At 43.8% G+C, this 11,352-nt stretch overlaps 1 protein-coding gene across 1 annotated transcript in view; it reads left to right on the forward strand.

Annotated features, from left to right (window-relative positions):
* The window catches only part of Wdr27 (WD repeat domain 27), a 102,913-nt gene extending 92,099 nt beyond the window's left edge, over positions 1-10,814 (forward strand). Inside the window, 1 exon segment of the mRNA XM_013024505.1 lies at positions 10,594-10,814. Coding sequence (XP_012879959.1) covers positions 10,594-10,644 — 51 coding nt within the window. The 3' untranslated portion in view covers positions 10,645-10,814.
* Positions 10,815-11,352: the final 538 nt, after the last annotated feature.

Consider the following 11,352-nt stretch of genomic DNA (forward strand, 5'->3'; position numbering starts at 1 on the left):
ATACCAACATCAAATACAGTGAAAGCAGGGGTTATACTGTGGGGAAGGGACATACAAAGCAACTAAAAAATAATCTTATAAATGCGTTAGAAACAAATGCATGAAAGAAAAAAACATTTAAATACATATCTTAGGGTTCATTTTCCTAACATCACCTTATCTGACCTTTTCTGCTTGACTCATACATATCGTAGATATTGCAAATAAGGGAAACCATGGGACCTGTTTCTTTGGGCTTGGCTTACTTCACTTAATATAATTTTTTCCAAGTCTTTCCATTTTGGGGTAGGATCTTTTAGGTCCTTTAAATATAAGATCATGTCATCTGTAAATAGGGGTTGTTTGATTTCTTTCCCTATATGAATCCTTTTGTGTCTTTCTCTTGCTTATTGCTGTATCTGGGAACTCCAGAATTATATTGAAAAGGAGTGGAGAAAGTGAACATCCTTGCCTTTTTCTTGATTTCAGTGGGAATGGTTTTAGTTTTTCCACCAGTTAGTATGATGTCAGCTGTTAGACTGTCATATATAACCATTATTATGTTGAGATATTCCTTCTTTTTACTTAGCTTTCTTTTTTTTTTTTGGTCGGTCATGGGGCTTGAATTCAGGGCCTGGGCGCTGTCCCTTAGCTCTTCAGCTCAAGGCGGGTACACTAGCACTTGAGCCACAGCGCCACTTCTGGTTTTGTGGTGGTTTATTGGAGATAAGAGTTTCACAGACTTTCCTGCCCCGGCTGGCTTTGAACCGTGATCCTCAGATCTCAGCCTCCTGAGTAGCTAGGATTACAGGGGTGAGCCACCAGCACCCGGCTTCTCCAGAGCTTTTAACACGAACAGATGTTGGGTGTTGTTGAAGGCTTTTTCTGTATCTATTGAGATGACTGTGTGATTCTTACCTTTGGATCATTTAATAATGTATGTTACATTGTTTTACCAGCCTTGCATCTCTGGGATAAAACCGAGTTGATCACAGTATATGATTTTTTTGATTGGTTGTTGAATTCTGTTAACAAGTATTTTATTAAGCAGCTTTGCATCTGTTTTCATCAAAGATTGGTCTATAGTTCTCTTTTATAATTTGGTCCCCACCTGGTTTGGGTTGAGTATAATCAACAGCTTGAAAAAAATGGGTTTGGAATTGATCCTTCTGTTTTTATTTCATGGAAAAATTTGAGGAGTTTGGTGTTAGTTCAACTTTGAAAGTCTTGTAGAATTCACCTGGGAATCCATTGGGTCCTGGTCTTTTCCTTGTTGGAAAACTATTACTTCCTTAATCTCATTATATGTTATAGGTCTCTTTAAGTGGCTTATACCTTCTTGGTTCAGCTGAGGTAGCTTTTATGTCTCTAGAAATTTATTCATTTCTACTAGATTTTCCATTGTATTTGAGTATGGTTTTGAAAATAGTTCTTCATAATCTTTTGGATTTCTTGTAGGTTTGTTGTGATATTTCCTTTGACATTTCTAATTTTGTTGATTTGAGTCTTTTCTTCCCTGGTTTTCATCTTAGCTAGAAGTCTGTCAGTTTTTTACCATTTTTCCCCCAAAGAACCAGATTTTTATTTTGTTGATTCTATATATAGTTTTTAAGTCTTTAATTCACTTATTTCTGACCTAATATTTACTGTCTCTGTCTGGTAATTTTGGGCTTGGTTTGTTCCTGTTTTTCTAGAAGCTGTTGTTGCATCATGAGGTTATTTGCTTGAGCAGTTTCTGCTTACTTTTTGTGTGTACTTAGAGTTATGAACTTTCCTCTCAACACCACTTTTGCTGTATCCCAGAGGGTCTAGTATGATGTGTTTTCATTTTCATTGAACTGTGGGAACTTTCTGGTTTCTTTATTCAGTGGACCAAATGTTATTCAATAGTGTGTGGTTAGGCCTCCATGTGTTTTAGTGTTTTCTATAGTATCTTTTACTGTCCAGTTCTGGTGTAATATCATTGTGATCAGATAGGCTACAAGGAATTATCTCTATCCTTTTATATTTTCTTGGGCGTATTGACTGTCCTAGGAGATGATCAGTTTTGGAGAAGGCTCCATAGTCTGCTGAAATGATTGTGAACTGTATGTTGGTGGTTGTTGAGCGAAGTACTCTGTTGATGTCTGTGAAATCCATTGGAGTTAGGGTGTTGTTGTATGGTTGACCTGTCCTTTGGTGAGAGTGAGGTGTTAAAGTCTCCCACTGTTGTGGTGGTAGAGTCTGTCAGGTTTTGTACATATACAAGTATTTGTTTAATGTACTTAGTATTCCATGATTGGTGCATGTATATTGACCACTGTTATTTCTTCTTCATAGGTCATTCCCTTTATTAGTATGTAGTGACTTTCTTTTTCTCTTCTTATTGATTTTAATGTGAAGTGTATTTTATCAGGTAACAGTACTACTACTCCAGCCTTCTTGCAGGACAGATTTGCTTAAAAGATCTTTTTCCACCCTTCACTTAGAATTAGTGTTTGTCTTTGTCCATGAGATATGTTCCAACAAATGGCTGGATCTTGTTTTTTGATCCAGTCTTCTGCTCTATGTCTTTCGATTAGGAAGTTGAGCCTGAGCCCTTTGATGTTTAGCATTAAAATACGCCATGTTTCCTGCCATTTGGTTGTTTTACTATAGTTTCTTTCTTCCTCTTCTTTTTTTTTATTATTCTAGACCTGTAGTGACTTTATTCATTGCTGTGTTTCTTTGACTTTGGTTGTCTTCTTTGGAGCATATGCTTCCCTTTAGTGTCCTTTGTAGCTCCAGTTCAGTGTTCACTTGTCATACCATTCAATCCAGGGTTTTGTCCCAGTGTCCTTCACAGTAGTGTTGTCCAGCACACCGCAGCAGGGATGTATTTAGGAGTTGACTGGCTTTGACATTTATAGCTTTTTGGCTGAAATTTTGTGGGAGGGGCAGGCTTGATAGAAACAGGTTTAAAATAATGGAAAAGGGTGCATTGATGACAGGAGTTTAGCTGAAAATTGACTCTTTGACTCCAGGGCTCCAGACAACGCTGGGCAGGCCCAGGAAATTGCAGCAGAAGTTGAAACTTGGCAAGACATATGTACCAAAAAGTCCCAAGACACATCGCTGACACATTTGGGTTTTATTTTATTTTTTCAGTCAAACTCTCACATCCTCTTTCCAAAAAAGAAAAAATTCGTAGAAGCCTCCACGGAACCAATGATGTCAGGCAGCGGAGCCTGGGGACTGTCCTGTTCCCTGGCCCCACACTCTGACTTCTTCCCAGAAGTGTTTACACGCGTGCGGGTGAGGGGCAGGTCAACGCCACTTAGCTGGACGATCTTTTTGCTGACGGCAGGATCCTGCACTTATAATTGTCTTCACTGCTGGGCCCATTACCACATACCCTCAGTCTGAATCTCTGTTCCCTGTGATCTGGCTGCACACGGCCCCAGTGTGACCCCCCACTGCTCTCTGTGGCCGCTTTCACACATATATGTTGCACACCGCCCCAGTGTGATCCCGCTGTTCTGTGTGGTCTCTGTCACTCAGATATGTGTGTGTGGAGCTGTTGCACACTGCCCCAGTGTGATCCCACTGCTCTGTGTGGTCTCTGTCACACAGATATATGTGTGTGGAGCTGTTGCACACTGCCCCAGTGTGATCCCCGCTGTTCTGTGTGGTCTTTGTCACTCAAATGTGTGTGTGTGTGGAGCTGTTGCACACTGCCCTAGTGTGATCCCGCTGCTCTGTGTGGTCTCTGTTACACAGATATGTGTGTGTGGAGCTATTGCACACTGCCCAGTGTGATCCCGCTGCTCTGTGTGGTCTCTTTCACACAGATTTGTGTGTATGTAGAGCTGTTGCACACTGCCCCAGTGTGATCCCCGCTGCTCTGTGTGGTCTCTGTCACACGGATATGTGTGTGGAGCTGTTGCACCCTGCCCCAGTGTGATCCCCGCCTCTCTGTGTGGTCTCTGTCACTCAGATATGTGTGTGTGGAGCTGTTGCACACTGCCCCAGTGTGATCCCGCTGCTCTGTGTGGTCTCTGTCACTCAGATATGTGTGTGTGGAGCTGTTGCACACTGCCCAGTGTGATCCCGCTGCTCTGTGTGGTCTCTGTCACTCAGATATGTGTGTGTGGAGCTGTTGCACACTGCCCCAGTGTGATCCGCACTGCTCTGTGTGGTCTCTGTCACTCAGATATGTGTGTGTGGAGCTGTTGCACACTGCCCCAGTGTGATCCGCACTGTTCTGTGTGGTCTCTGTCACTCAGATATATGTGTGTGCAGTTGTTGCACACTGCCCCAGTGTGATCCCAGCTGAAGTCTGGAGAAACTGCACCAACCATGTGCTCAGTATATTCACAGCATCTGCCTCTTTCTAGTTGTTCTGCTCTCAACATGCAAAAGAGATTTCCTTGAAGAAAACAGCAAAGAAAATCTATTCCATGTCTTCCACAAAAAAAAAACTGAAAAAACCCAGTAGTTATGATGAAAACTTGATTTCTCTGTAGTCTTGATGAGGTAGAAATTTCATGTGCTATCTATCAGACTTGCAGTGAACCTGACTTTTGAACAAGAGTGGCTCGAGACCTCAGTGGCCTCTTCTGTAGATGGAATTATTTAGTTCTTAGCTGTCCCTGAAGAGCTGGGGTCAGACCTGTGGTGAGAAGAATGGCAGTACCAGAGGTGTCCAGGTTCCAATCCCAGACTCTACAGTCTCGAACCCACCAGCATTGAACTACAGAGGTTGCCCTGGTTGTCTGTGAGGGCCCAGGGTTGCAACAGGGACCACAAAGATCAGGTCCAGACTCCAGGTCCAGATTAGATCAGCCCAGTGCAGTGATGAACAGTCCAAGTGTTGACAGTACCGGGTACATGCCTTAACTGTCTAGAAGAGTGTTGTGGCCCCGTGTGAAAGTGTATCCTCAAGTGCCTACGGCCATGTACTCAGAAGGGGAACTCTTGGATAACATGATGACTCCATTTTTAATTTTGAAGGGACTGCCATACTGTTGTCTGCAGCAGCTAGATGGTGTACAGGGTTTCAGTTCTTTGCATTGTCACCAATATTAGTTATTTCCTTCCTTTTTACTCATTTTTGATAGTAGCCATCCTAATGCTGGCGTTTAACTGTTGTTTTGATTTTCATTTCTCTAAAGTTTGATGATGTGCTTTTTGGCCATTTGTATATTTTCTTTTTAAAATATTCAGGGGCTGGGAAGGTGGCTCAGTGGTAGAGCGCTTGCCTTGCATGCATGAGGCCCTGGGTTCAATTCCTCAACACCCCATAAGCAGAAAAAAGCTGGAAGTGGCGCCGTGGCTCAAGTGGTAGAGTGCTAGCTTTGAGCTGAAGAGTTGAGGGACAGCGCCCAGGCCCAAAGTTCAGGCCCCACAACCGGACCCCCCCCCCGCCAAAGAAAATACTCATTTACTTATGTTTAATGTCACTACCAGAGCTTGAATTCAGAGCCCAATGCTCTCCTACCGCTTTTCATCAGGATTGGCACTGTATCACTTAATCCATACCTCCAGTCCAATTTTTTGCTGGTTATTTGAACATAGAGTCTCATAGACTTTTCTGACCAATCTAGCTTCAAATTGTGATCCTCAGCTAGCCTCCTGAGCACATAGGATTACAGATGTAAGCCACCAGTACCAGCTTCATTTGTACATTTTATTGGGAAAACATCTACTGAAGATCTTCGTTTACTTTTACTTTTTATCCTTTCTGGCTTTTTTCTTTTTGCTTATGTGGTGCTGAGGAATCAAACCCAGGGCCTCCTGCATGCAAGGCAAATACTCTACTACTGAGCTACCTTCCCAGCCCCTACTTTTACTTTTTAATCAGGTGGTTTCCTTTATGTTTTTACTTTTAGGAGTTCTATATGTATTCTTAGTATTAATCCTTTATCAGATACTTGATTTGTGGATGTTTCTCCTATTCTGTGGACTTGACGTGATTTTGTTGATGGTCCAGTACCTGAGGTACTGGAAATGGATCCCAGACTCTTGTGCTTGCCAAGCAAGCACTCAGCTACTAAGCCATATCCCAACCCAGAATCTTAAAATATTCTAACAAAGTCCAATTATTACATCTTTCCTTGAATTTTTACCTTTGGTGTTGTAATGCAAGAATTATAATGTTGTAAGATGTCATGTGCTTGCTTTCTGGAGTTTCATTATTTTAGGTCTTGGGTGCACTTACATATGGAGGATTACCAACCCCCCCACCCCTTCTCCTCCCTGGCCCCTCTATTCTATCCCTTTGTTAAAATTTTCTGTTTCTGGGCTGGGAAGGTGGCTCAGTGGTAGAGTGCCCTCACATGCATGAGGCCCTGGATTCGGTTCCTCAGTACCACATAAGCAGAAAAATGCCGGAAGTAGCGCTGTGGCTCGAGTGGTAAGGTGCTAGCTTTGAGCTGAAGAGCTGAGGGACAGCGCCCAGGCCCAGAATTCAGCCCCCATGACCTACAAAAAAAAAATCTGTTTCTATACCAGTACTAGATTGTTCTGGTTACTGTAGCTCTGTGCAAGTTTTGAAACACACCATTGGTGATCTTTCAGTCTTATCTTTTAGCACGATCATCTTTTATTAAAATTGTCTTGACCAATCTGGGTCCTTGGAGATGTTATATGAATCTGCAAGAAAGATTGTGTTGGATCTGTGTACTCTTGGAGTGATATGGACATCTAACAGTGTTTTCCAACCCAGGAACATGGAATGTATTCCCATTAATTCATGTCTTTTGTAATTTATTTCAGTAATTTCCATTTTGTGACTTTGGCTAATTGCTAAGTATTTTATTCTAAATTTGCTGTTATGGAGTTGTTTTACTTAACTTACTTGTCAGATTATTTGTGCTCTGAAATGCAATTGTATACTGCAATGCAAAATGTATACTGATTAGGTCCTGCTACTTTGGTTACTAAGTTATTCTTTTGGAATTTTTTAAGGGCTTTATGTGTACAAAATAATCTCCTCTACCAATAAAGATAATCCTACATCTTCCTTTCTCACTAAGTGTTTCTTATTTCTTGTTCTTGTCTAACTACTCTATGAGTTCGATGATATTGTGAACAGACCTGGTGCAAGCGGGCACCCTTTATGCATTCTGCTGCCTGAAGAAATACATGCTATCTGTCAGCATTGTTTGATGGTCACTGTGGGTTTTTTTATATCCAGGTTTTGTTCTTAGTTTGGTGAATGTTTAATCCTGTTGAATTTGTCAGTTGTTCTCTGCATTGACTGTGGGTTTCTGTTTCATTTTGCTAACATGATTCATGACATTGATTGACCTTTGTGTGTTGAACCATCTTTGCATTCTAGGAAGTAATTCTACTTCATCATAGTGGGTAATCCTTTAGTGAGTGTGGCAGGCCTTGCTGAGGTATGGCTTTTTCTTGTGCTTGGTGCTCTGGGAAGCAGTGCTGGTTAAGCCCCATGCTAGTTATGAAGCTGGGCATTTTCAGAAGCCACAAGGCCCAGATTTTAGAGGCTGGTTTCCTGAATCACGTGGAGACAGCCATACATGTGGTGCCCTGTGGTCAGTCATTTCACTTGATCTTACTCATGGATCTTCCTGCTGAGAACCCAGGTTCTCATCTGTTCTCCCATCCCTCATCTTATTACACTGACTTTGACCTTTTATCTATTTTGCCTATTTCTTGCCATTTCAGTCACATGTACCAGCTCAGACGGGAGCTCTTCAACTCTAATCACCATGGAGCTTGGACTAGGCTGTAGGGCATGCAGCATCTTTTTGTGGATTGAAGTCAGGCCTTTGCAAGGCCATCTTGTAGAGTTGCCCCTGTCCAAATGTGATTCCAGCCTTGCCACCTGGCTCACACAGAAACTGCAGGGCAACTGGCCTGGCCTTTGACTCCAGCTGGGACAGATTTTGACATTGAACGTGAGATAGGTGAGATCAGAGTTACACCTGGCAGTAGCCAGGGTGGCTGGGGGGGGTCTCTGCCACTGCAAGCTGTGTGTGTCTGCCCTGGTTTTTTTTTGGGGGGGGGGCTGTAGGAACAAGAAAACAGAAATGTGCTTTCCAAAGAGAGAAAGAACAGTGAGTACACAGACACATGGTAGTTCTCAACCTCTGGCTGTCCTAATGCAAGATCCATCTTGTTCTTTAGCTTTGCTGGACATCCCAGTGACCAGTGATGAAATCTCTTTCTTCACTTCAGTTCAAGTTGGGCTTCTGAGCCTTGCCAATGAAAGGTCCAGGCATGTCTTCTGGACTATCATGGCTTCCATCCTATCCTGGGACGCACCCTGTCCCTTGGCTTCAGAGGGCCTCTTTTAATGTTCTTTTTTCCTTCAAAGATCTCTCTACAGACAGCTTGTTCATCATCTTCCTGCAGCTCTGTCGTCACAAGATCAAGTTAAACACGGGTCCATTGAGCTTGGCAGGCAGTAGACCCATGCCTCTTTCCCTGTGCCCAATTTTCATCTCAGCCACTCAGCGGTACTGATCCATGGGCATCCACTAATGGCAGATAGGCACCAGGAACACATACTTACTTCACATTCCACTTTCAGTGGCCAGGAACAGACAGCAGAAGATTCTTATTCACATTTGGTCTAAATTCATGTTACTCACTAGGTATGGTGGTACATGTGTTTAATTCCAGAACATGAGATTCAAAGGCAGGAATATTACTAGTTCAAAGCCAGACTAGCTACATGGAGAGGTCAAGGCCATCCTGGGATGTATATAGCATTCAGGGCCAGCCTGAGCTACATAGAGAGTTCAAGGCCAGCCCCGTGTGTGATGTCTGCTTGGGTTGCATAGAGTTCAAGAGCCTATCTGATGACAAACAACCACAAACTCATGTCACTAAGTAGCATGAATCTAACTGGATTTTATTGCATGTTCTTTATTGCCTCCTTCTTCTCCTTACTGGTTCAACTGGAAATAGAAGGGCCACAGATGTCTGAAAAATATTTTTAGCTATCCTGAGAGTTTCCTTGAGCAAGCCTTATTACTGTTCCAGGACGACAGGCATGTGAAATCTGGAGTGGTGTTTTGCAGAGTCAGTTGTTTAGAACAGATATACCTCATTTAAACACGTCGGAAATGTGTGTGGTTTCAGCATTGTTCTCTGACACAGTCCAGATGAAGACAGGATTTAAAATACATGTGACATGTGTGCCTGAGTTAAGACTATTTAGGGGCTTGTAAATAAGTACAATTTTGCTCCAATGTGAAATAAAATTTTTGTTTTTGCCTTTGAAATACAAACTAAGTTTTACTCCAGAACAGTATGTGCCACAGACCAGGCTGCTCTGTAAATACTGGTGTGTGACGACCGGGGTTGTGTAACTTGTCCACTCAACCTGAAATCCGATGGGTCTTTGCATGTCTGTATGTCTGCCATCCTATAGTCTCACAATGCTCCTTAATTTTAGTGCACAGTGTCTCCTGCGTCTAGGTCTTTGAACAATGCTTTATGTGCATCAACAAACCCAGTCCTCCCATGTCTACCTACACAGGGAGTTCCCTTGAATACTTAGGTTTCCTCACAGTGTGCTCCTTTGTGGATGTCACACTACTTAAGGCCTGGCTTCCAATGGGGGAAAGAGAAAAGTGACGGGGATCCTTTAAGTCTCTCAGAATCCCTTTTTTAATTTATTTATCTATTTATTGTGAAAATACTGTACAGAGGAGTTACAATTACATGGGCAAGATAATGAGTACATTTCTTATCAAGCATTGTAGCCTCTTCCTTTGTTTCCCCTTCCCATCCCTTCCCATCCTCCCCCTGCCCCCTATCCTTCTCACCCCCCCCCTCCGCATGAACAGAATCCCTTTTCCTGGAGAAGGGGCCACAGTAGTGACCACCCTCTTCCTCTTCACCTCTGTGATCTGAAGTGAGAAGCAGGGATCAGAGCATAGATGGCCTCCCTGGAAGGAAGAGTGCTTTCTGCCCTCCCTGGGTCCTGCTGGTTGTGTGCAGCTTATCCCCGGACTGTGTGACATGAGGTGGGAGATGAGATTTGGCAAAAACTACCCACAGTTGACAGTCCCATCCTTCCCCAGCACATGCAAGCCTTCAGTGTCGTTCCGGTGGAGAAACAGAGCCCTGCATCAGCCTGCCAGCTTCCCAGAGCCCTCTCCTGTGGCTGGTTCTATAGCTGGAATTGGTTAATAATATGCAGACATAAAAAAAAGTGTGTTGTAGGGCTGGGAAGGTGGCTCAGTGGTAGAGCGCTTGCCTTGCATGCATGAAGCCCTGGGTTCGATTCCTCAGCACCACATAAACAGAAAAAAAAAGCGGAAGTGGTGCTGTGGCTCAAATGGTAGAGCGCTAGCCTTGAGCTGAAGAGCTGAGGGACAGCGCCCAGGCCCAGAGTTCAGGCCCCACGACTGGACCCCCCCCAAAAAAAAGTGTGCTGTACAAACTGTATTCAGAATAGACAGATTGATTTCCAGACCAAGGCTCTGAAAGGGTTAAAGTAGTAGTGAAATGTAGTGTAGATTAATCAAGAGTAAATGTCAGACCTGTGGTGCCTCTGGATCTTACTATTTTGATGCACTCTGCTCTGTACCAGAACATTATGAGTCAGGAGAGTGCAAGGTGTGGCTCTCCGTCTGCAGAGCTAATAAGTCACCTGTGTGCTGTTTCTGGTTGCAGCTGGCCACGGCCACCTTGGATGGAAAGCTTCAGCTTTTTCTGGCTCAGTGACGGCTGGCCAGTCAGTGCCAGATGTGAGAAGACATCTCGAGAGTGAGAGTGCCTTCCAGCCTCTCTGCAGGCCTCTGCCTCCTGCACCCTCCTCAGTGAGCTTTCCTGGGCCTCAGGATCTTCGTTGGGAAGTGGAACTGGCACCAGGCCCTCCGCACAGATGTATGCTGGGTTAGGGCAGGGATGCTTTTCAATAAAAGATAGTTCCTTATTTGTTTTGTGATTTGACTTTGAGGAAAAGACAGAGGAGGGGAGGGGAGGAAAGGAGAAAGAGACACTAGGACAGGAAGAAAGTGAAATCAGATGTGAATTCTCTTTGTGCGGTGAGTGAAGCAGTCTGTGTTACTTTCATGTCACGTTGACCAGTACTGAGAAAAAGATTTCATTCTGTTTAATTTTGCTCACACTGTCGGCTCAGTCCAGGCTTCCATGGACCATGCACTTAGGGGAAGCATTGTTGTAGCAGAGTCTGTTCATCCTCTGGTGGAGAGGAGGCGGAGCGTGGAGGAGGGGCCTGGGAACAGCACCCAGGTTCAGCAAGCCATGTCCAGGAAGGCCTCACCAGTCAGAGTTCCTGGTGTCTCTCACACGAGTGTCTCTGCTGGGGATCTGGGCATTAGCACAGGAGTGTGTGTGGACATTTCATGTTCAGATCACCTCTCTGTACTCATGGTTCCCAAAGTGAATGGCCATCCCCAAGAGCATTGA

This window comes from Dipodomys ordii, unplaced genomic scaffold, assembly GCF_000151885.1.
Source record: "Dipodomys ordii isolate 6190 unplaced genomic scaffold, Dord_2.0 Scaffold77, whole genome shotgun sequence".
Taxonomy (NCBI): Eukaryota; Metazoa; Chordata; class Mammalia; order Rodentia; family Heteromyidae; genus Dipodomys; species Dipodomys ordii.